General features: G+C 54.9%; 1 protein-coding gene across 1 annotated transcript in view; it reads left to right on the top strand.

Moving 5' to 3' along the window:
* The first annotated feature begins 460 nt into the window (after positions 1 to 460).
* SCN5A (sodium voltage-gated channel alpha subunit 5) overlaps positions 461 to 25411 on the top strand; it is a 103422-nt gene continuing 78471 nt past the window's right edge. The window contains exons 1-3 of the mRNA XM_060021402.1: positions 461 to 501; positions 15716 to 16041; positions 18566 to 18684. Coding sequence (XP_059877385.1) covers positions 15769 to 16041; positions 18566 to 18684 — 392 coding nt within the window. The 5' untranslated portion in view covers positions 461 to 501; positions 15716 to 15768. The remainder of the gene's footprint in view (positions 502 to 15715; positions 16042 to 18565; positions 18685 to 25411) is intronic.

The following is a 25411-nucleotide window of genomic DNA, read 5'->3' on the forward strand; positions in this document are numbered from 1 at the left end:
GCCGCTGAGCCTGCGCCCAGTGTCCTGAGCCCCGCGCCGAGCCGAGTCCGCGCCGAGCCTCAGCCGCCCATTCCGGGGCCCCGGCCGGGGGACCAGCAGGTGAGCGAGCACACACGCGCTCGGCGGCCCCGGCCCGGCCGGAACCCCCTCTGCCTGCCGCCGCCCAACTTTCCTCCCCGAGGGTTAGAGCTTCCAACCGCTGCGCGCCCCCTCCCCTGCCCCGAGTCCGCAGGCAGGCTCCCTCCCCCATCTCTGCCCCCGAGGGTGGGAAGGGGAGAAGAAGGGGCGCAGAGCAGCCTGGCTGGAGGGGATCCCCGGGAGCGGGGGGCGTCTGCTAATCGGCGCACGCCCCCTCCCCTTCCCTTTCCTTCCGGGTTTCCCAATGCGCTGTCGAGGGCCGGGGGAGGGGGAGCTGCGGCTCCGGCTTCCCGGCCGATCCTGGCGCAAGCTCGGGGAGGGTCTGGGATTGGCACCCGGCTTCCGGAGGCCAGAGACCCCAAGGTCAGAACAGCGACTAGGCGCGTAGAGAGTGGGGGAACTGACCGAGAAGGGCTGGGAATGGAGGAAGGGGCTATGCCCCCCCTTTCTCTGGGCCCCGCGGAGCAGTCCGCTGGGGGTGTCCTCTCTGGGGTGAGATCTCTGCCGGTCCTGACCGGGGACAGATCTATGTGCACCCTGACGGGGGAGAGATCTATGTTGTGTGCCCTATCTCTGCGCGTTCCGGCCGTAAAGAGATCTCTGTGCCCTCTTGACGCCCTAATGGGGACACATCTGGTCTCTGTGAGCCCTGAAGTGGAGAGATCTCCGTGTGCCTTCAACGGGGGAGATATCTGTGCTCTGGGATGGGGAGAGTTCTTTGCCCTCCTAGCTCTGACCCGGGAGGCCGGAGGCCAGGCCGTTTTCTACTTGTTTTTTGATCGTCTTTGTTGGTGCCCTGGAAGGAAGTAGAGGTGCCTAGCCTTGTGGGGGATGGAGGTGTGGAGAGTGCTGGTGGTGGTGGGGTGCTGGGCACAAGGCCCTGGCCTTAGGCCCGCCTTGCAAACACCTGTTGGAGGCCAGTGCACAGCCCCGAATCAGGAGGCCGTGGCCGAGGTTGTGGCAGGAGTCGATCTTCTCTCCTTAGTGCTCTGAGACCAGTGTGGGTGACGGGATCAGTTTCCTCTTGGGGTTCTGGGCTGCCATTCCATTTCCCCACCTCTCTCCTCCCATCCTGCTGAGAACGCAGGCGCCTCCACTGGGAGGCTAGACTGCCCGGTAGAGACAGGCACTCCACATGACCCCACCGTGCCTGCCACAGCACATCTGCTCTCTCCCCGATTCCCTTCAGGATCCAGAGGGGCCCTGAGCGGCAGAGGCCCAGGTCATCAGGAGGCCAGGCCCCTGCTGCTGACCTCAGCCTCTCACAGTTAGAATTGGGCAGGTGCATGTGAGTGGGTGGTAATGGAGCTGGAAGGTGGAATGAGGCTGGCACGGGCTGATAGCTCAAGCCCTGCTGCAGTCACAGGAGCGAGGGGAGGGGAAGGTCAGGGAACAGCCAGAGTGCGGAACACAGATTTTACACTAGAGTGTTCAGCCCCATGCTGAAATGAGCCTCAGTAACCCTATCATCACCACCACATCGTGCGGGGGCAGGGGGGAAACTGAGGCTGAGAGTGGGTCAAGGACTAAACCAAGGTCACCTAGAGAGTCAGTGGATTGGGGGCCCCACTCAGGGTGAAGATGCCTTGAGATCTACTTTCTGAGAGCCAAGTTGACCTAGGACTGATCACAGAGAATCTGAGCAGAAAGGGATGTGGTCCTGAGGTGCCAAGAACTAGCGTTCAGCCCAGTGTGGCATGGGAAGCTGCTATGCCTTTGGGGTGCTTGGTCCCGACGCGGTGGTGATTGAAGCCCCTCTGGAAAATTTCCGGGATTGACTCGCTCAACATGAAGATGGAGTTCGGAGGAGTGGTAGGAAGTACCAGAGACAACTGGGAGTTGGGGAGAACAAGAGGCTGGTGCTCAGGGATTCCAAGGAGAAGGGAGTCCTGGGGGCAGCCTGGGACAGTGGTAAATGGCAGTCTCTGTTCTGTTCATAGGAGGCTGGTTCCTGCTGACCCTTGGGAAACTTACTGGAAAAGTGTACAACGATAGAAGTGTGTGCCCACAAACCACTCAAAAGAGGAGTGATTGCCTTTGACCAGGAGAGTCAAGGGTATCTATCTAACAAAAATAACTTTCCAGCTGGATTTTGAAGGATGAATAGGAGTTTTCTAGATAGAGAAGGTGCAGTCTAGCCGTCAAGACTATCAACGTACAAAAGCACAGAGATGTGAAACAGTACAATCGTTCAGTGACCCGTTGGGTCCCGTGGTGTGAGGAAGAGAAGAGCAAAAGCTAAAGCCAAGGTCACAGTCACGGGGACCCTTGGAGCTCCTCTCAGGAATTGGGAATTTATCCTCAGTAATGGTACTAAAAATAGCTAACATTCACTGAGTGCTTTCTGCCAGCCAGGCACGGCACTAAGCACTTTATAAGACTCATCTCGCTGAATCCTTGAATCAACCCTGGAGGCAGACACCATAATAATGACCAATTTGCAGGTGGTGAAACTGAAAGCCCAGAAAGGTTAAGTAACTTGCTCACTGTCACACATCTACTAAGTAGCGGGACTTCAGTTTGAGCCCAGGTGTCAGTATATCTGCTTTGCACTGTGCTGCCTCTCCAGGGCAGACCATGGATGCCGTACAAAGTTTTTCAGTTGAAGGAGAGGGACAGGCAGGTGATCACAGGTGATACAACCTGTGATATTCCAACTTCCTTCCCTGTTAAGGGATATGGCGCTCTCCCATCCCCAACATCGGTTGCTCACTAAGTGAGATTCACTGCTGCTGTATCACACGGTGGGGAGTGGGGTGGATGGGCAAGTGGAGTTTGGGTTGGCAAGGTTGATGCAGAACAGAGAAGGTGATGGATGTTTCAGGGTCCTGATCTGAACGTGTAGTGCTTCCAGGGAGATGCTGATATCTAGCAGTCAGTTGGAGGGAAGGGTCCAGGGTCCAGGAGGGAGATCTGGGCTGGAGGTAGGAACTTGGAATCATCCGCAGAGGCTGGTTGTTGGAGCCATGGCAGTGAATTAGATTTTCCAGTGAGAATGCAGACCAGTGGTTCTCAACCCTGGCGATATTAGCATCACTTGGAAAGTTTTTTTTTTAATTAATTAATTAAATTTATTTATTTTTGGCTGTGCTGGGTCCTTGTTGCTGCGCGCGGGCTTTCTCTAGTTGCGGAGAGCAGGGGCCACTCTTTGTTGCGGTGCTTGGGCTTCTCATTGCGGTGGCTTGTCTTGTTGCAGAGCACAGGCTGCAGGCGCCCAGGGAAAGCTTTTTAAACAAAACCAACCTATGCCCAGACTCCACCCCCAGACATTCTAATTCATTTGACTCTGAGGTGAGGCCCAGGCATCAGTAGTCTTGAAAGCACCCAGGTGATCCTAATGTGGAGAAGAGGGTGGGAGGGAAGAGAGTTCAGTCTGGAGCCCTGAGGCACTCCAACACTTGAGGCTGGAGAAGTCTGCAACGGAGGCTGGGAAGGAGCAGTCAGAGAGGTAGGAGGACAGCCAGCAGTGGGAGGTGTCACAGAAAGCACAGAGGGCGCGCGTCCCGGAAGTCTCCTGTCTGTGCTGGGAGAGTTAAGAAGATACGTTTTGAGAAGTTCATGGGAAGATGAAAAAGAATGCATAATTTAAAAATGAGTGTCCATTAGACTGAGCGACCGTGAGGGTGCTGGTGACCTTAACAACAGAAATTTTCCTCTTGGCACCCACAGAATGTGGTGCTGGGTAGAGATGGATTTTGATGAATGAATGAATGAATGAATGAATTGGTGAGAATGGAATCCAGTTTGGAGTGGGTTGAGGAGTGAGCAGAAGGTGAGGATGTGGAGAGAGCATGTGTAGACAGCTTTTCCAAAGAGTTTGATGGTTTAAGAGCGAAGAGAGAGATAGAGGGGAGCTGGGGGGAGGGTGGGGTCGAGGGAGGGCTGTAGGAAGAGCCCGGAGTGGACACTGTAGGCGTGTGCGTCCGTGCCGTGCGTCCATGAGCGTGAGATTGTGGGGAAGATGCTTTCCTTCACAGGGAGGGCCAGAGATCTGTGAGTTGAAAGTGTGCCCGTGGGGTCTCAGTTGCTCTGGTTTGTCCAGTGGGCCGGTCAGGAAGGCCTGGGGTGAAATGACTCTTCCTATGAAGCTCTGAGAGGGTGATTTTGATGACAGGAGCTGTGACTCCTGCTGGGGGCAGGGAGTAGGAAGGAGAGGGAGATTTGCTCTGAGGAGAGAAAAGTGTTCCAGAAAGCCAGTGTCTGAGGATAAGATGAGGTCGTCTAGAGCAGGTTTCCAGGAGTAGAGGGCCTGGGCTAAAAGTCCTGTGGCTAAATCCACAAAGGAGACAGAGAAGAGAAGGTGAAGCCAGGGGCAGCCTGTGGAGAGAGGCTGGACGATGCAGGGAGGGGTCACAGGGGTGGTGAGGCTTCGAAGTGAGCCCAGGATTTGATGCCCACTGCCCTCTGCCAGCCCAGACTAACCTGCAGCAGAGGTCTGAGGCTGAGTTCAGCCTCAGGTGGTCGGAGAGAGCCTGGACAGGGCATCCAGCACCTAATCTCTGTCATGGAACATTCTAGAAGCTGTACAATTCAGATACAATAACTGCTCTCATGAAGTTTACATACTGTTGGGAAAGACAGTCTGGGTACCATGAAACAATTAAATACAGAAGATAATTTTAGATTGTGACCGGTGCTATGAAGGAAATAAAACAGGATGATGTGATGGAGAGATGGGAGTGACGCTAGACTGGCTGGTCATGGAAGGCATCTTGAAGGAGGAGACTAAACTGAGACCTGAATAGCAAGAAAGAAGCAATCCTGAGGAGATCTGGGGCAAGAATGTCTTGTAAAGAGGGGAATGCCAGTACAAAGGCCCTGAGGCAGGGCCAAGCTCCTGAACAGGGTTGGCTGCTGTGCTGGAGCAAAGGGACTGGGGTGGAGATGGAGAGGTCCCTTGCCTCCATTCCACCTCCCCCCCCCCCCCCTCAGTCGTTAGCCCCTTCAGACTGCCCCTTTGCTTATGCACGGCTTACACCACTCACCTCGGGCTGCCAGCGGTTCCTGAGGGTGACACTATATTTAGACCCTTCTCTCTGTGGTCCTGGAACATCCTGTGTATTTTTAAGATGATCAATATGGGATGGGTGCTATTTATAGAGACCCCAAGTGAATTCCTGGGACCTGGAGCCCTCAGATAGTGGAGGAAATCCAGGACCGGGCTTTTCTGGGGCAGCCACTGCATCTGGCAGAGCATTGGAGACATCTGATTCACGGACTCTGAAACTCGTATCACCTCCCTTGCCAGGCCTGCTTCATCCCATCCCTGCAGAGTTACCACAGCCGTGGGCTGGGGAGCTTGGATGCCCATAGTCCACCCATCTCCAGCTCTGTTTCCTGGAGGGGTATCCAGTGTGCCCCAAGCCCAACAGAAAACTTCATTGTGATTGTTGAAACCAGAGTCTGATGGGACAGTTTGTCAATCTTTTGTTCATTCCTCACTCTGTTTACTGGCAGAAGAGGACTCTCAGAGCTTCCCAGGTTTACCCCACTGGCCAGAAAGAGGTCTGCCCAGGAGTAAATGTGAGGTTGGCATTGGAAGCTTAGCCTTCCCAGTGGGAGGTCAGTGTGGCCCAGAGCAGCCAGGGAAGGCTGCCTGGAGGAGGTGGGATTGGAGCCCAGCCATGGAAGATGCACAGCATTTGGAGAGGTGAAAGGGATCAGATCAAGTTTTCAGGCCTGTTTTCGGAAGAATGTTTATGTTCCAAGGCTGGAGTTCTTTCTCTTTCTCTCCCCTTCAGTTTTTCTTCTGATTAAATCTCCCAGGGAGACAGTGGAAAGTCACGTCCCCACAGAGGTATTAGCTGAGTTGAAAGACAAAGCTGCTCTCACGGAGTCTGTGTGGGCCCGAGAAGATGCCTCACCCCCTTGGAGATCCCGCTGTTGTCATCTGCAAGGGCTTTCACTCCCCTCCTTACAGCCCTGAGAGGCCAAGGGCTGGTACTTGTCACCCCATAGGCTCAAGGTCACACAGGCATGCAAGTGGCACTAAGCCCAGAGCCAGTGACTCCCTGCCCCACCCAGGCCTTGCCCAGGTATTCCCAGTGCTTTCTGGGAATGGATCTTGAAGAGTAGAAAGGCTCTTCGTGGCATCAGGAGGGTGGTAAACACCTTTCTGGCGGGTATTGATTCCTTGAAGGCCTGTGTGAAGGAAGGACCTGGCTCAAGAGGCAGTTCTCAGAGAGACAGCAGAGCAGGAAGGGTAATCTGGCTTGAAGTACCAACTCAGTTCTCAGGCTACCTTAGCATCCCTCCATCCAGGCTGGCCTGGGAGGTGCCCCGGGAGGATCTAAGATGAGGGGCAGGGGGAGATCAGACCATGGGAGGGACCAGCCCAGCCCAATCAATACCTCCTGCCTGGCCATCAAAGTCCCAGCCTCATCGACCTGGACCGATAGCCCAGAAGTGGTCCAAAGAGCCCCTCAGAGCCCAGGTGCCCTCCCTCTGCTGCCTGCCTCTGGGGCTTTTCCTCGGAAGAATACCAGCCCTGGGTCCATTCCCTGCTGGGCCCAGGGCCCCACCCAAGGGACACCCTACTGGTGTGTGGGTGCAGGGAGGCTGAGCGACAGAGGCCTGCCCACCACGGCCAGACTTGAGCAGAAGACACAGGAGCTCAACCGGCCATTTGCGGCGCCGACCCTGCCACCTTGCTGGGTCACAAGCAGCACAGACTGCCAGTGAAATAAAGCGACAGCTAGTTGATAACAAAACTGGAAATGTAGGGAAAGCCCCCACTCACTTGCTGGGCCTGGGTGCTTATTAGGTGTGTAATTGCTGAGCTTCCATTTCAGGAAATGTCTGAGAGAAGGAGAGAAAAAAACTCCCTAGGGATCCCCTGGGGCCGCCTGTCCCCGGAGACTGCTGCACTTCTGGTCCCTTCCAGCCCTCGAGTTTTATGATTGAATCAAGGACTTGTCCCCAGATGGTTCACTTGTCTTCCCAGTGTATTGCACAAGTAACTTAAATGGCACTCACCGACAAATAAAAAGTAAAATTCTCAAAAGCATTATGTTAAGTAAGGACAGCTGACACACAAGAGCCCATACGGTGTGATTCCATGTATAAGAAGTTCCAGAACAGGCAAAACTAATCTATGGTGATAGAAGTCAGAAAAGTTGACTGGAAAGGGACAGTGGGGAACCGTCTTAATTGGCGTAGTAGTTACACAGGCGTATACATTTATTAAAACTCATCCAGCTGTACACCTAAAATTTGCATTTTCTTGTATATGTATTATACCTCAATTTAAAAGAGTATCAAGGCACAAGGGTTGCACATTCGGCTATACGGTGTCATGACACTTCTGCCGTGTGGACTTTGTGGATTAGTGGATTGGCTTATCCCTCTGGAGGTAAATGACCCTGTAGCATAGGGTTCCTAGGTTTCTCTGGGCGCATTTCTGTCTCCTTCAGTGCATGCAGTAGGTGGCCCCAAAATGCCTAGATTGCCGTGGCGTCTGTGCAGTTCCACTGCGGAACCTTTTTTCAGCCCAGATGGAGAAAGTGAGTTGGAAGGAACTGGGCTGGAGAGAGACGGGATGCTGACTGCTGTCTCAGAGGCACCTCTGTTCCAGGAGAGTGTTTCCTGGGCCACAAGTGGACACCTTTCTGGCCCGATTGTATGTATTGTGTGGGTGTAGCTCTACAGGGTCTGGGGCAGAAGTGCCCCAGGCTGACTGAGCCAGCTCTTCAACTTCTGGGCTCTGTGGTCTCGGAATAGTAGATCATCCAGGTCTCCACCCAGGAGACCCAGGGCCCCAGCAGCTCTGACAGCTCAGAGCTGCTCAGCACATTATAGCTCCCTTAGTCATGGAGTGGTACAGGGTGTTCGGAGGAAGACTCGGGCTTGGGGGAAGTGGGTGCTGTGTGCCCGGTGGAAGGGGCCCTACATGACCTGGGGAGTTTGTGTTTCCCCTGGCCTGGCACCAAAACACCACTGAACACTCAGATGAGATAATGGGATGAACTGGCACTTCCCAGCCCCCAGGTCCCCATCCTTAAATGGGGAAGGGGGATGAAAAGGCAGGAAGGAGGCTTGGGCTGAGTTCAGGGCTCAGGTCAAAAGTGCCCCTCCCTCCATACAGCTCTTCCATCAGCTCCCAGTCCAGAAGGGGGCCTGGTCTCAGGGACCCCCTTTTCATCCCTGCCTGGAGAATCACTTCAGCAGAGCAAGAGGGTGAGGTTTTACTGTCAGCTGAATTAGCCTCGGCTTCAGCCTGACTGTTGGAATAAATGAGATGCAAATGCATGTAAATGAGGGCATCCCCGGCTTCTGGGGTGGGTGTGTTCACCTCTGGGAGGGATGGGGATGATTCTGCAGGACTTCCCGAGACTGCTGGGGGCTGGGATGGCAGCTAGAGAAGGAAAGCCCCTTCACGATGCCTCGCCCCCTTCCCGAGGACTGGGGTCCAGACTGGACAGGGTTAATGCCTGTGCAGCCTCAAAGGAGAGGAGCCTGCAGGGAGCCGGTTAGCTGAGGCCTTGCCCGCACAGGGATGTGCCAGTGTGCCTTTGATCTGGGAGCAGGGACCTGAATGCACAGGCCACGGGCACCAGCTGGCACCCCCGCTGAGCCTTTGTCCAAGTGGTTACCCCGGGAGAGCCAGGACTGTGCATATAATTGCCTGGGCAGGAGGGATGGCCTGAAACACACTGTCGACTCCTCCCCTTCCCCTCACCCCCTACCATCCCAACCTGTGGGATCCCCGCCCTCCAACCCTCCTTCCACCCATCCCCACCTTCCAGCCCTCCTCCCCTCCGTTTTCTGCTCCCTCCCCTCCCCCACCCCCAGGCTAGCCTGAGGCCCAGCCCCAAAGCAGGTGGAGTTCTGTAAGGGTTTAGGGCCCCGTGGCTGGAACTCTACGACAGTGCCATCCAATAGAGATATAATTTGAGTTACAAATGCAAGTCACATATGCAATTTAAAATTTTCTACTAGCTGCATTTTAAAACGTAAAAAGAAACAGGTGAAATTAATTTTAATATGTTTTATTTCACCCAGTACATATATCCAAAATATGACCAGTTTAAATTTTAATCGATATTTAAAAGTTAATAGTGAAATAGGTGACATTCTTGATCATGCTAAGCCTTCTAAACCAGTGTGGATGTAACACAGCACATCTGGATGGGCACTAGCCGCCTGCCAGGTGCTCGCTAGCCACAGGTGCAGAGTGGCTTTCCTATGGGACTGGGCAGCTCTATCTGGTGTGGAGAGCTGGAGAGACAAGGGCAGAAACTGGCTAGGTCTCCCTGGGACCATCTGGCCACACAGGCTGCAAAGAGGGAGGGCCAGCCTCAGAGGAGGCTGATGGGCCGGCTCTTAGCTTTGGAGCGAGGATCACAGACATACTCAGCCCAGGTAGGCAGGCCACAGATAGCCCTGACCCTTCCTCCCTGCTCTCCATGTCCTCAGAGGTGGGAGGCAATGTCGTGCAGTGGTTAGGCTTAAGGCCTGGCTTCAGACAGACTGAAGCATCAGATTTCGCATGTGTACCATGGGGATAATAACGTCCCCTCTTCCTAGGATTGTTATAAGGATGGAATAAGCGCAGTCCCAGGCACATAACGAGCAAGTGATGCTGCTGGGATGACCCACCCCAGCTCATGGTTGAGGAAACTGAGGTCCAGAAAGGGGGGAGGGAGAGTGGTAAGTGTGACCTTGTCCCAAGGTCACAGTGTGGGTTAGTGGCTGGGCAGTAGGAAGGTTAATCTGGCACTCATTCATTCATGCATTCATTCCTTCATTCACCAGGCCCTTATAGGCACCTCTCTGAGGCCAGACTGTGCTTTGGGAGCTCAGGACACAGCCAGAGGGAGAGGCAGATGTGGAAGCAAATTACTCTACCCTGTGATGAAGCCAGTATAGGAACGCAGTGTGCCAGGAACGCAGAGAAGGGAAGAGCCAGCCAGGCGGGGAGGACTGGTGTGGGCAGCGACAAGGTTTTTCAGAGAAGGGTCTTCTGAGCTGGATTTCTTAGGAGAAAAAGAATGGCAACAATAACCACAATGATTATAGCAAATGACACTCATTGAACACTTTCTGTGTGCTGAGCATGTGCAAGTATTAATACACTTATGCCTCAGAACAGCCCTGTGAAATAGGTACTATTATTAACCCCATTTTACCTATGAGAAAACTGAGGTAGAGAACCATCAGTTAACTTGCCCAAGAACATACAAGTGGCCAGGACCCAGGTTCACACAGGCAGTCTTGCTTCCAAGCCATAGCCCTAACCATGCCCCTATCCCGCATAGGACTAGGAAGTCTTCCAGAGATAAGAGGGGTGAGCAGACCCGGTCACAGGGCTGGGTTCTCTGGCCCAGGGCATTTCCTCATTGCCAACCTCAACAAGACCGAGTAGAAATTTCCTTAAAAGCTACCATACTCTCCTTGCTGATGACTTTTCCCCCTTTCTTGTCATCACACCTGTTGATTTGGGACCCATCACTTAGGGAAGGAAAGTATTCTAAGAAGTCATTTGTAGGGCCATGCACACAGTGGGTGCTGATTAAATGTTCACTGAGTCATCAAAATGAGTCTATGGGTTGAGGTGTTGATTAGTTTCAGCGGGTTCTCAAGGGAGACATGAAGTGGCTCCTGATACTCCTCACACCTGTGGGGAGTGAGCCCCTGCTTCAGGGCCACCCACACCCTCTCCCTGAGCCCTCAGGACTGAGGGGCAGTGGAAGGGCACAGGTGGAACTAGTGCCCAGGGTTGTGGGTGCTCCAGCCCGAGGTCACCTGGACTGCAGGGCAGGAAGGAGGCGCCCAGAGCAGAGGAAGCCAGCAGAGATTTTCTAGGAAGCCAGGGAATCACTTCCACAGAGCTCTTTGAATAAATTTACATGGCAAAGAATATTCTTTGCCTGTTGCGTTCCAGAGGCTCCGATTCCTAGGCGAGCAGAATGCCAGAAGTGACTCAGGAACTGCCTTCAGGAGCCGGGAGGGGAGTGAGCAGGAAGGGGCTGCGAGGAGGGGTTAGGCTGGAGTCTGGTCCCTCCTCACCCCAGGGACGGCCAACTGGCCTGGTTTGTCCAGGACTGAAGGGCATCTGGGATGCAGGAATTTTAGTGCTAAAACCAGGGAAGTCCTGCGCATCCCTCCTCCACCCCAGCACTGCATGGCTGCACTGCAGGCTGCCGGGCTGTCGTGTCCTGTGTCACGGCATTGTAACCACCATTGATTGAGCACCAGCTGTGTGCCCTGTGCATTCAGGAAATCGTCTTTCAGGAGGAGACAAGAAGATGAGACAGTCTGGGGCGGTCCAGTTTCTGGTGTGAACAGTCCATATTCTCCCCCCACAGCATCTCCGCCCTGATGTGAATTCCCACACCTACAGGCCAGCGACTCAGAGGAGGGGGGACCCAGCCTTGCCCTAAGATGAGGTTTCCAAGATGTTTGGGGAGACCAGACCCACGCTAACAAGTGTTAGAGAGCAGCCGAGGCCAGGAAGAGATCCAGGGCTGGATGTGGGGCTCAGCCTCCTGACCCAAAGGAGGGAGGTCAGTGTGGGTGGGCAATCAGAGAGGGCGTCCTGGAGGAGGTGGTGTAGCGAGGGGAGCATGAGGTGGCTCTGCCGTTGCACAGGGCATGGACAGTGTTTGGCAATGTCTGAACTAGGAAGTGGTGGGAGCTGCACATGGTGGGTGGAGGGAAAGAGGGAGGAGGCCGGTGGCAATGGGATCAGACTGGTCCCAGCTGGGGCCAGGAGGCCCATCCCACGGCCGTGGCCTTGGGGATGGAGGCCTGATTTTTGGTGGAGCTAGGGAATTGTGGCCAGTGTCAGGAGGAGCCAGTTTGAAAAGGAGGGTTCACAGTTTGCTCCCAGTGACTCTCAGGAGCCAGCAGAACTGAGGGAGAGATGCACCCAGTAACAGAAGCTGATGAACTTGAGACAAGATGGAGTAGGGGGTCCCTAGAGCTCAGGGGACACCGATAGGACAGGGGAAACTGGCCCAAGAAGAGGGATCATCAGGAAGAAGCTGTCCCAGCCTGGGGAGCAGGTGTAGGGCTGGTACAGATGGAGAAGCTGGTGAAGGTGAAGTTGGTGCAGGTGGAGAAGCTGCTACAGGTGGAGAGACTGTTGCAGGTGGAGAAGCTGGTGCAGGTGGAAAAGCTGGTACAGATGGAGATGCTGGTACAGATGGAGAGACTGTTGCTGGTGGAGAAGCTGGTGCAGGTGGAGAGGCTGTCCTGCGTGAGGGTGAGAGTCATGGGGTGCCGGCATCTAGAAGAGTATGATCTTTGTGTGATCTTTGAGTCAAATCTCGTCCAGGCTCCCCTACGTGATGGAGCTGTGTGAGATAGAGGCTCCTTGCACTTCCCCAGCCAGAAGTGGGTCTTCCCTGCAAAGCTGGGGGCCTGCCCTCCCAGGCCTGAGGGGTATGGCTGGGCCTGAGCCTGGAGTGTCCTCAGGTCTACCCCGATCTCTCCTTACCCTGGCATCACCAGAAAGCTTGCAGCCAGGGCTCAGCCAGTCTCAGCCTCAACAGGGCGTGGGCCCTGAGCTGCTGAAGGAAGGGCAGGGCCAGAGCCAGGTGCAGGCAGTGGGAGAACAAGGGAGAAAACAGATCCCACCCACTCACAGTGAGCCACCTGTGGGGACCCAGAGACAGAGGACACTCTTGGCAGGTTTACCTTGGAACCTGAAGCTGCCTGGCTGCTGGGGAGCAGGGAACTTCATCTGGAATCTGCTTTCACAAACTGCCGAGTCCCAGGGGTTCTGGTGCCCTGCTGGAGGCCAGCTGGGGCAAGACCCTTCCGAGGACCCGGGGCCCTGTCATTGGGGCTTCGTTATTACTATATTAAATAATAATATCTAATAAGTGTTGTAATTTTGAAGTAGCCATGGCATTAATGCTATTTGAGATACTGCAGCCCCTGTAATGGAACAGAGAAATAGCTGCATTTCTATTGGTCACAGGTATCGCTAACACTTCCATCTTGCTGCCTGCATTCGTAATGGAAGGAAATGTTAAAGTTCAGATAGAGGTTAATGAGAACGAGATGCAGTTCCCCCCAGATTTTTTCCCCATCACTCCAAGAGGTCTGTTAGGTTCCTCTGAGCTGCAGAGGCAAACAAAGCTAGTCTCCTGACTGTTAGCAGTCGGGAGAGTGGTTATCCAGTTGCTGACTAGAGGGGAACCCCAGTCAGAGGGACTGGAAATTATCCATTTCTTGACCTGGGCTCTAGTGACTGGGCGAGTTCAGTCTGTGGAAATTCATCCACCTGTGTGTACACTTAGGATTTGGGCACCAATCTGTATGAACAGTTGACTTCAATACAAATTTTAAAAGCACCTTTACCAGAACAGATGTATATGCAGGTGCAAGCTTGCGTGCACACGCACACACACACATGCACGCACACACACCACACACACCACCACCACACACACACACACACGCCGCTATGTACCAGGGGCCCTAGGTCCATGGGTGTCCACGTGTCTCCAGAACGCTCGCAGGCATGTGGACACAGATGGATACAGTGAGACAGAGAACACTATTTTTAGGAAATAATTCCAAGTAAACGAGGAGACTTCTTGATTTACAGGACTAGTGATGGCTCACAGTGGAGAGGATTGCCCTGCAAGGAAGGGGCTGCTGTCATCCAGGCTGCCTTGTTTTTTAATAAAAAGAATAATGACTTTATTGTTTTTGAAAAATAATATAAGATCATCATAAATAATTCAAAACTGAAGAAAAGCACGAAGAAGAAAGTTTAAAATTACCTAAACTTCCACCAGCCGAGGAAAAAACGTCACCATTCATGTTTGGTGGCGAGTATTACGGACGCCTCTCTTTATTCACGCAAAGATGGAGTTAGACAGGGACAGGCTTTTATTAAATAGGGATCTACTCCTTCACCTGCTGTTTTCAACAAAGATGTTCCTTTAACTTTACTGGAGTGAACCAGAAGAACAAGAGGCTGAAGGATGGGGTGGTTCTGACAGTGTCTGTCCCGGGACCTCTCTCCTCTGGCTTCCCTTCACACATTCCGTGCTGCATCTCCCTGCGGACCAGAGGCGGCCTTTTGAGACCCGGCTGTGTTGTGTTTGCTCACTGTTTACCTGTTACCTGGCCAGGTGCCTACTTCACGGTGATTGGAGCCTGGGCCCTTGGCGGGGTGTGTGCAGGGGTCGGGGTGGCAGCCACTCATTGGGGTCATTGGTGACATGTGTCCCAGGAGTCAGATCAAGGCAGAGCTTGTCTTTGACAGAAAGGGATTCTGTCTTGGCAGAGATCTCCAACAGGTGCCCGGCCCTGCCCGGGTTTGATGTGGTAATTAGTGACACGGCCTCCCCCTCCTAGTGGCAGTGGCGTCCCAGTCAGGAGCTACGCCGACCACATCCTGTTTTGGTGGGGCAGTCGGGTACACATTCTCCGGCCTCCGTGTCAGAGTCAGAGCCTGTTCACACCAGGTCCTGGATCATCTGAGGCCACCGGGGGCCACATTCTCCCTGTTTGGCGTCACATGCAGCTGCTGGCTGGACGTCCTAGCGGAAGTGCGGTCACCATGTTCTGGTTCTGCTATTACTCGAGATGGGCCCTGGTTTGTTCAGACTCAGGAGGAGGGGAGTGAGGAGTCTGGGATGCTCCATCAGCGTTTTCCATCTCTGGAAGGATGCCTCACTCTGGGGATTTCTTTGAGATCCTCTCAGGGGGCTCTGTGGCAGCTGTGTACACAGCTCTGCGGTGCCAACATCTGGATGGCAGCTGCCAGGTTGTTACCCAGCTGTTGCCAAAAACCTGCAGGACTTGCCTGGGCCTCGGTGAGCAGATCCAGATACCCCCTCAGTGGCCAGATGTTGGAACCTCCATGCCCCAGGTGAAGTCTGGGCACCCTCCCCCACGCAGGTGCGTGGTGCTATGGGAAGACCAGACAGACTGTCCCCCACCCTCTGGTCCCACCACTCAGGCCGAGGATCTGCCTGAAAAAGAAGCCCAGGGTTGGGACGTTGGCCCAGGAGGGCTCTGATCACCCTCCTAGGGTCCCAGGGTTTCCTGTAGAAGAGACAAGCTGAGAGGAAGGGCAGCAGTGGGTATCTTCTAACGCCCTTGCCCCTCATCTACGTATTCGTCATTCATTCCATCCTTCATTTGTTCAAGACCAGCCTGGCCAGAGATCTGAAATAAAAAGGTGACAGGCCCCCTCCCTGCCCCATGGAGTGTCCCCTTCAGCCCAGGGTGTGTCGGGATCAGTTGTGAGAAGTGTCTCAGAGTGGGCTTGGTTAAGGAACCAACAGGTGTGAGTGTGCCCTTTTATATCAAGTGGGGTAGAATGAAGGGTCCCCGATGACCCAGTCACTCGTGCCTACTTGCATTCAAACGTGCTCGTTGGGATGGGAAAGGGAGGAACGACCCTCCTGCAGGTCCCCATGCATTCCCTGGAGCCTGGAGGGCTCTGGGTTTGCCCAGGCCGGCATCCGCCAAGTGTGCCTGTGGAGAGGTGGGGAGCATCTTTGCCAAGGTGCTGGTCCTTGCCTCCACCAGCCCAGCCACTCCCCCCAGGTCTGGCCACCGTGACCCCTGGCCGTGGGCACAGCATCAGCCCCATGTCTGTGTCTTTCAGCTTCCCTGCAGGTAGCGTGAGGACAGCCTGTGCCCCAGAAGCAGGATGAGAAGATGGCAGACTTCCTGTTACCTCGGGTCACCAGCAGCTTCCGCAGGTTCACCCGGGAGTCTCTGGCGGCCATTGAGAAGCGCATGGCAGAGAAGCAGGCCCGAGGTTCGGCCGCCTCGCAGGAGAGCCGAGACGGGCTGCCCGAGGAGGAGGTTCCCCAGCCCCAGCTGGACCTGCAGGCCTCCAAAAAGCTGCCGGATCTCTATGGCAACCCACCCCAAGAGCTCATTGGGGAGCCCCTGGAGGACCTGGACCCCTTCTATAGCACCCAAAAGGTGACTGCTGCCCACCCCCCACCCCCACCTCCCTGCAGCATCCCTGTCAGCACAGCAGACAGCGAGAGGGCCTCACCTGCATACGGGGGCTCTGTTTGGGGCTGGCTTCCCTGGGCCTTGGGAGAGTGAGTCATTAGTGATCTATATTCCCATCACCTTAATGTTAGAGTTCCAGAATAAAAGGCCAGAATTATGCAGCCTGAGATGGTTTGGTGCTATGAAAGAAAGAGCAGGCAGCCACACTTGAAATCTTGCCTCCCTGTGGAGTATCTACTTTGGGAATCATCTGTGGTTAGATTATTCTCACCCCTGGAGGACTCCTCCCGGTCCCGTGGTATGTGTGAATTGGAGTCGGGCCCTGAGTCCAATTTGGGCCCCAGAGCACAGCATGTGATCCCTCTCCTAACCAGAGACAGCATGTAGCCCCCATCCCCCACCCCACGGAATTTGCTAGGCACTGGCTGTGTAATGACAGCTCAGGCTGGGGGCCACGGCAGCAGCATCCTGGGCCTTGTGGGCTGGTGATGGGACCTTGATGGCCAGTGGGAAATCTGAGAGGGGTAGGGAGGGGTGGTCCTGCCATTGTCCCTCCTGAGTGTAGGGAGAGGAAGGGGCTTTTGTCCACTAGGGCAGGGTAACCCAGGCTTCCTCAGGTGTGGATTTCTGCCCAGGAGGTCAGTTCCCCCGTCTGGGTCCCCTGCCCGGCCTCACCTCTCAAGACCGTGTGCTCAGCCCTGCACCCAGCCAGACCACGGGCATGCAGGGCTCCTGCAGAGGCCTGGTACCCACCCCAGCTGCCCACACTTCGGGCCTCACTGCCGGAAGAAGGCGGGTTTGAATTTGGGGGAGGCCTTTCCCCAGAAGGCTGGGTGCCGAGGAGGATGGTTCCTACCCACGTCACTGCAGTTGGTCCAGGGCTGAGGAAGCGCTGAGGAAGTGAATGTGAGCACCTGGCGGGTATGAGTGTTGCGTGTCAGTGTCACCGGGCGTCTGAGTTGTGTGTCACTGTGCAATGAGACTGCATTCAGGAGACCAGGAGTCTGAGGGTGGGAGAGGTGCCAATTGTCTCCGTGTGTACACGCACATGTGAGTGGGTAGGTGGAAGGAAAGCCCACCCAGACTATATGCACAGGCGGGAGAAGAGACCTTGAACCTGGTCTCGATTCCCCCCAGAGTTCGAGTGACTCAGGCTGGGTTAAGGTGGGGGCCTGGGGCCACGGTTGGGGTCAGAGTTAGACTAGACATTGGGATTAGTCAGGTTGGGTGGGCCTAGGTCCTGGTTGGTCAGAGCTGGAAGTGAGAATTAGGGTCGGGTTAAGGCCGCAGCTGGGGACGAGTCAAGGTTTGAGTGGAGCATCAAAGTGGCGATGGGGTTGAAGTTACCTGGGACAGGAGGAGTCTTGGCACGGGGACCCGGCTGAGAGTAGGCCAGGGCCGGGCTGGGCTTTGGGGAGCTGGTGGCAGTTGAGCCTGGGAGGAGTCAGGGACACTCTCCTGTCCCTGTGATCGGGGACACTTGAGTGGTGGCCCCAGGTAGGATTCTGGTCTCTAACCTCCCGTCTCCCCTTGCTGACCCCCGGTCACACTGCCTGCAGCCCCACCGGGTGATTCAGGCACCACAGCAGAACTTTCAGTCCTCATCTCTCTGGTCAGCTTTCTCCCCAGCCCCGAGTAAAAAGAACCTTATCTCAACAGCTCAGCCCTTGGAGAAGCACAACCCCAGGCTATGCCACCTCAGCTGTGCCCGCTGAGCCAGGGCAGGGGGAATGGACTGCTGTCCTCAAGGGTGGCATCTGGCTCAAATGCCCACTCGATGTGCTCGTGGCTCAGCCTCTAGCACCCATTGTCCGCTCAAATGCCCCGTTGAGCTGTGTAGATAGAATCTTCTGGAAGCACAGGGAGCGGGTTTACCCTGGGCTGCACATGATCCCCCGAGGAAGACACTAGGTTGTGTCCTCTGGGGTCAGGTGGGGCTGCCATCTGTCTGGACTCCAGGAGACACGGTCCCCGGGAAAGCTTCACTCTCCTGGGCTGGGCTCTGCATTTTCCTCATCCCTCCTCTCACCCGTTAGTCCTCCCTGCTGACCCAGCTCCCTTATCAGACCCTCGTTCCTCAGTGGGCCTCATGGGGAAGCACAGAGGGGTCAGAAGGGAGAGGGGAAGGAGGGGGCATCAGCGGGGTCCTGGCCTCCGCTATGATAACAGCTCGGCTAGGATCGTGAAAGGCCTCTTCTGGCTGGGACTGTAATTTTCAAACGAAACTAAATCCACCCAACCTGACAATCCCTTAAACTTGATCTCATCCCACCCCAGCCGTGGGTGACCCAGCAAGGGTCCACTCACCTGTCAAATGTGCCGACTGCCCCTACCCGCCACCTCTCCCTCAGGCCCTCTCCTCTTCCTCTCACCCTACCCTTTCTCCAGAGTTCTAGGGCTCTGAGCCAACAGCTGCCCCCCAAAAGCCTCTGTCCTCCATAAGGGCCTAAGGGCTGCCACCCGACCTAAAGCAGCTCTCCGTCCACAGACCTTCATCGTCCTGAACAAAGGCAAGACCATCTTCCGGTTCAGTGCCACCAACGCCTTGTATGTCCTCAGCCCCTTCCACCCCATCCGGAGAGCGGCCGTGAAGATCCTCGTTCATTCATATCCTTGGCAGTCCGTCCCCGCTGTGTGGGCCCCAAACAGGGCGGGAGAGGGGGGCGGGTGGTGGATGGGGCGTTTAGGGCTGAGGGTGGTGCTGATTGCCGGTCAGTCCTCAGACGAGCACACAGTTTTCACCTGGGAGCAGTTGGACATCAGTCTCTCGGACCCCACCCCGAATCTGCATCTGCATTTTAACAAGATCCCAGGGGATCGTGGACCCATGAAAGTTTGGGAGATTCGGCTCTGATCCTTCAGGAGAGAAATGTCCTAGAAGCTCAGCTACTGAGGATCCCAGAAGAAATGAGGCCGATCAGTGTCCTCTGGTTCTGGTCTTGGCTCCACATGTCCCCTCCCACTGCACCCCCGGGCCTGCACCTCCCCGCCTACCGGCTGGGACCTCAAGCAGGTCCCCGGTGCTCAGCCAAGGAGAAAACGCTTCCCAGTAAAGAGGCCTCTGGTTTATTCACATGTGGGCCTCTTCCAAGGGAGGCATCGCTTGCTTTTTGATTAGGTGTTGACAAAATGTCTGCAGTTTCCGAGTATCTCAAAGAACTCTGGTTAGCGTTAAGTTACATAAACCACAACCTAAAAAATCTTCAGGCTGCGGAGGAGAGCTCTGGGACGGCTGCAGTATGGTAAGGGACGGGTACTGGTCTTTGGGCCCTAGGAGGACCCCATTCGGGTCGAGCATGGGACAGGGAAACGGCTGTTCTCTGGACTTCAGAAAAAGGGCCCTATGCATGGAGCCTCTCGGGGCGGGGGGCAGGTATCTGGCTGTATACATGGAGCCTCTCGGGGCGGGGGGGCAGGTATCTGGCTGTATACATGGAGCCTCTCGGGGCGGGGGGGCAGGTATCTGGCTGTATACATGGAGCCTCTCGGGGCGGGGGGGCAGGTATCTGGCTGTGGAGTCAGAGGCATCTGTGTTTCACTGTGAGGGCCTGGGCAGCTTTGCTTTAGCTGCAGCTGACTTGCCTGTTAATTGAATCGATGATGCTGGGCTCAGTGGTGTGATGAGCTGTTAGATTGGTGGCTTGGCCCGAGAGCTCCCCAAGGTCCCCCCTCAGTTCCCCCCTCCGGATGGACCTCTTCTGAGGCGAAGGCGAAGGTCTCACCCATTAACCTCTGGTCAGGGCAGGAGGCTTCAGGAAAACAGCTGCTCAGTGGGGGACTGAGTAACAGAGACAGATGCTGACTGCTCGGGGGACATTTCCTGTCCAGGCAGGGATGAGGGATGCTCCTTCCTGGTTCCACTGTCTGCCCACCTGTGCCCCGGTGCCGGATCCCAAACCCAGGGACCAGTCAGAGGGCCCCAGGGACCCGTTTGTTTTCTGCTTGCAGACGCTCTCCAGCCCCCTCCAACTGGCTCCTGCCTTTCTCATGGAGATGCTGAGACACATGTATGTCCAGGGACCACCCCCTGCTCCCAGCCCATGCAGGCCATGGCTGTGGCGTCAGTAGGGTGGTCTCTAGGGTGGGCAGACACTGTGGGGAGAGACTATATTCAGGGGCAGCCTACCATTCACAGCTGCATCCTACTTTATGAGGCAAGGGTGGTCCTGGATTTAATTTTGAGCCATTCTGCAACTGTTCCCAAGCTCCCTGTAGGTGCCAGGCACTTTGCCCGGCACCCTGGAGATGTCAAGCTGAATAAGACACTGTCCTTGCCCCCTTGGGAATTTTACAGTCCCCTCAGCGTGATTAGACAACCACACGAGGAGTTGTCATTTCTGCCAGCATGTGGGCATAGCCTGGTGAGAGCAGTGCAGTGGGAGGAAAGGCCAGCCTTCTTGCTCTGAGCCTGTCTCCGGCCTCACTCCAAGGGCGTGGCGTCCCCGAAAGCATGCTCCGGCTCCCACCTGGGGCTTCTCCTCCAGGTATGTAACCAACCCAGCTCTGTTTGGTAGCCACTGCAGCCCCTAGGGATGAAGCTGCAGCCCCAGGGCTCCTGCAAAGCTGGGCCATGGGGCAGCTGAGGCCAGGGAGGCGGTAGGGGCAATGCAGTCCCCAGCCTGGCCAGAGGGTCCACCGAGCGGTGGCACTGAGGCTGTGTAGGGCTGGTTCCGCCCGGCAGGACTGGCCCTGAGGTCACTGAGGTGGACCTTGTGTCCCAGGGCAGCTGTCCCAGGGAAGTGGCTCAGCATCTGGGAGGCCCTGTGCTGGGCTCTGAGCAGCTGCCTTGACGCTCCACTGCCTGGGGATGGGAGCACACTGCTGGCCTCCAATAGCGCCCCTTAGCGGGCTTGGGGGGCACTGAGGGAGAAGAGGGACCTGGATTGTGGGGTTTGGGAGCAGCCCCTCTGTGTCCTTGAGTCTTGCCATCAAAGTGTGGTACACCAACCAGCAGCAGCAGTATCACAAGGATCTTAAAGGAATTGCTGAAACTTGGGCCCAGAACCCGCATTTCAGGAAGGTCTCCATGATTTCTGCACACACTGCTCTAAGGCAGTCATTTCCAAATGTCAGTCTGCCAGTGGCACCTGGGAAGTTTGTTAAAAATGCAGATTCCTAGCGCCTTCCAGACCAGAATCACCAGTGTGAGGCCTAGAAATCTACAAGCTCTTCATGCATTTCCCTGTTTTTCAATCAAGATACAGTTCGCATACCATAAAATGTACCATTTAAAGTGTACCATTCAGTGGACTTTAGTATATTCATAAGGTTGTGCAATCATCACCACTTTCTAATTCCAAAACATTTTTGTCACCCCCAAAAGGAACCCCATGCCCATTGGCAGTCACCGTGCGTTTCTAATGCCCACAGATTTCAGGTTTTGAATTAGGAGCTTTCTCTCCATTTACACTTTTTTTTATTGTGGTAGAAAACATGTAACATAAAATTGACCATCTTAATCATTTTTAAGTGTCCAGTATAGTCATATTAACTATAGGCACATTGTTGTGCCATAGATCTCTAGAATTTCTTCATGTTGCAAAACCGAAACTGATTGTTGGCCTACATTTCTATAGCCATTCAAACATCTCAGTCCCCAGTGTGCAAAGTTCTGTGCCAGGCCCTTTGGACAGGGCAGTAGGGGCAAAGACTAACTTACGAGGGGGCAGGAATGCAGTCCCTGCTCTCCAGAAAGAAAGCCCGCTCACTTGCGACAATCCAGGCATTCCCAGTGACATGCTGGTGATCGTGCGATACCTCAGTTCAGCTTTGCTCTGGGCTCCACGCTTGCAGCGTGTCCCTGGGAAGTTGCCTAAAAAGTAAATATGGGCATGTAGAATTTTTTTTTCTGAAGTATTTTTGTTATAATCCTGCAGAATGTGTTCCTGCCAGGATTAAATAAAAGAAACCAACAGAACGCCAAATTCCACTGCAGTCACATTCAGAGAGGCCGCACGTTCATGGCAAGCAGCATTTTGCCTTCCTGGGTGCATAGGATCTGTTCACAAAATCCTCCCACATTCCCTTGGAAGATTCAAATGGGCAATCAAACCACATGTTTGTGTGTGTGTGTGTGTGTGTGTGTGTGTGTGTGTGTGTGTGTGTGTTAATTTAATAGCACAAATATATGAAAATACCCCGACCATTAATTCCCTTCTCTTTGATGCCTTAGGATCTGAAGACAGGCAGCCCCAGTTTCAGACTTTCCCCACAACCCAGGCTGGCAGTCCTTGCTGGCATTTTAATTATGAGGCTGGGAGTGGGTGTCTGGGGACAATGACACGGCAGGATTGAAGATGTTCAGCTGAACTCAGCCCCGGAGAGCTGGCCTTTGCCTCTGCCCACACATGAAACCAGCTCAATCATCGGCCTGAAACCACCAGGCAGTGCAAACAGGTGTGCCCTGGCCAGGAGTACACTTGACTTATCTCTCTGGTATTGGCTGTGTGCGTGGCTCCATGGGGGACCTAGGGATGCTTGGGCTGAGTCACAGGGACTAAAGGCTCAGTCTAGGTAGGAAAAGATCACATACACAGGAAAGACTGAGAATAATGGAAGGGCTGTCCTCAAGGATAGGAGAGCCAGGCAGGGTTTTGAGCAGTCAGGTGGCAGAGACTAGAGTCTGTGCACCTCACCCGCCATTGCTGTGTCTGGAAAAGCCAAAATTCATTCAGGGAGCACTTGTCTTTTCCCACCGTGTGACCCAGGCCCTGGCTAGCGGGGCTCAGCAGGGCTGTCTACTCTGGTTCTTCCCTAAGTCTTGATGCTAGACCTTGATTCACCTCTGTCTGTGTCCCGCCAAGTCCTCTGGTCCAAGGCGGCCTGTCCGCACTGCTGCTGTCTGCCAAGTGACCTTTTCTCCTCTCTAATGAGAGCTATGAGTGGTGTGTGCACTGAGAGAGGGCTTGGGAGAGGCTTGGCTCCCCAGACAGGGGTCTCCCCAGTTCTGAGCCTCACCAGGACTGACGGCTGGAGGAACCCTAACCAACCTTCAGTGCCTGTCTAAATGCCTCCTCCAGGAAGCCTTCCTGCCCAGCCCAGCCAGAGGCGGGTCTGGTTTCTCATAATACCCTATCTTGGAGCAGTTCAATGGCTAAGAGGCCTCCCTATCTCCCGCACAGAGCCACGCACATGTGCTCACATGAGGTTTGTTCTTAAAAATGACAAATAATTCTGTTCCTCTTCCTGGGTGGCCGTCTGCTCACACTTTACAGAGCCCTTCACCCTGTGGTTTGTACCCACAGTCGTTTTCTGTGACTGCCGTAACAAACTACCACAAACTTCGCCACTTGAAACAACACAGACTTACCACCTTATAGTTCTGGGGGTCAGAAGCCCAAAAAAGTTCTCACTGGGCTAAAAGCAAGGTATCGGCAGGGCTGCAATCATTTCTGGAGGCTCTAGGGGAGAGTCTGTTTTCTAGGTTTTTCTGTTTTCTGAGGGCTACGGGAAATCCTCGGCTCTGGCCCCCTTCCATTTCCGAAGTCAACAGCAGCTGGTGGAGTCTTGCTCTTAGCATCATTACTTTCATATTTCAGGAATCATCTGATCCTCAGTTGGTTTAGCAATGGATCTGTGGGGATGAATAAAGTCTGGTTGAGGGGCTTGTTAACTGCCCAGTGAGGAACGCCTTGGCAGGGAGCTGGGGTGTGAGGAACGGGAATGTGTGTGCACACATGCGCACGTGTGTAGGGGAGAAGGGCTGCTGAGTTGGGTATCTGATCCTACCCGTGAAAGCTGGAGAGGAACTAGGCCTGGCCGTGGAGACCCTCCCCCGGGCAGAGGGATGCACAGATACCAAGCTGAGGGAGGGACCTCGGTGTCTGGAGAGACACCCTCTGGCCGGGGAGGAATCAAGGTTCCCTGAGGCCCTGGCCGCTGAGCTGAGCAGCTCTGGTTTGAGTATCCAAACCCTGGGGTGTCCCAAAACCTGACCCCTCTCATCTCAGATGAGAAATTGGAGAATTCGTTATATACTGGGGGCCAGGTCTGACATGCTATTGCCTGATACCCTGGACTCCCTAGAAGGAGTGCTGGAGGTGTGGAGGGCATTCACCTAGATTCCTTGAGATATCCCACCTCTCTCTCCAGCTGGGCCACCAAAGTCAGTACCCCAGCTCAGCCCCATCTCCAGTCTGACTGCATGGGGCTCCCCATCGGGCCCGAGGCTGGGCCAAGCCATGGGAAAGGGTGGAACTGTGATGGGGAGGGAAGAGGCAGGCCCCCGGAGCTCAATTACTGCAGCTCCCGGGCTTCCGGTGGGAATCGCCTGGCTGGCAGCTGCTGCCCGCAGGGCTGAGGCCGGGACAAGGTGGTGAGCCTGGGGGCAGCTGCAGGGAAGGGAGGCCCAGTTTCCTCTCTTGGGCTGGGGAGAGGATTTGTGGGGCAGCAGAGTGTCCCTGTTCTAGGCTGGGCCTCTCGGGGGTGCCCCTACCCACAAGAGGCCCAGGGTCTGGCCCTTGTTCCTCTGCAGGTCCAGTAGAGGTAAGGGAGGCCATGGCGGTCAGTCAGAGCTTTGTTCAGCCTGAAGCAGTGTCTGGGACTTGGAGCCAAAGAGTCAGGGATCATGGTGACACAGTGGTTAAGAATCCGCCTGCCAATGCAGGGGACACGGGTTTGAGCCCTGGTCTGGGAAGATCCCATATGCGGCGGAGCAGCTAAGCCCGTGTGCCACAACTACTGAGCCTGCACTCTAGAGCCCACGAGCCACAACTCCTGAGCCCATGAGCCACAACGACCGAAGCCCGTGCACCTAGAGCCTGTGCTGCACAAGAAAAGCCACCACAATGAGAAGCCCGCGCACCGCAACGAAGAGTAGCCCCCGCTCGCTGGAAATAGAGAAAGCCCACGTGCAGCAACAAAGACCCAACACAGCCAAAAATAAATAAATATATTTAAAAAAAAAAAAAAAGACTCAGGGATCAGACAAGGCCTGGAGCAGTTCAGCGTGAGGCTAAGGGCCCAGAGGATGCCCGAGACGCAATCCCAGCATTTGAAGAGCTCCCCTTCTGGTGGTGACAGATGGGCACTGCCATTCAGGGAGCCAGACATGCTAAAAGAGGGATGCCTGGTGCCATGGGGGTGCAGCAAGCAAGAAGTCAGGGCAGGTTGCTCAGAGGAGGCCCTCGTTGAAGGAGGGAAGCAGTGTACTAGGTGGAGAAGAGGCCACGAGTGAAGAGCATGTGCAAAGGAGGAAGCAGCCAGAGATGTGGTCCCCTGCCTCCCCTCAGGTCACTGTGTCCGGACAAGGCATGAACGTTTTGGCAGAGGTCCTAGTTCAAAGGTCAGCGTGGGCTGCTCCCATAGAAGTGGAGGAGGGAACTCGGGGCCCTGC

Source organism: Delphinus delphis, chromosome 10, assembly GCF_949987515.2.
Source record: "Delphinus delphis chromosome 10, mDelDel1.2, whole genome shotgun sequence".
Classification (NCBI taxonomy): Eukaryota; Metazoa; Chordata; class Mammalia; order Artiodactyla; family Delphinidae; genus Delphinus; species Delphinus delphis.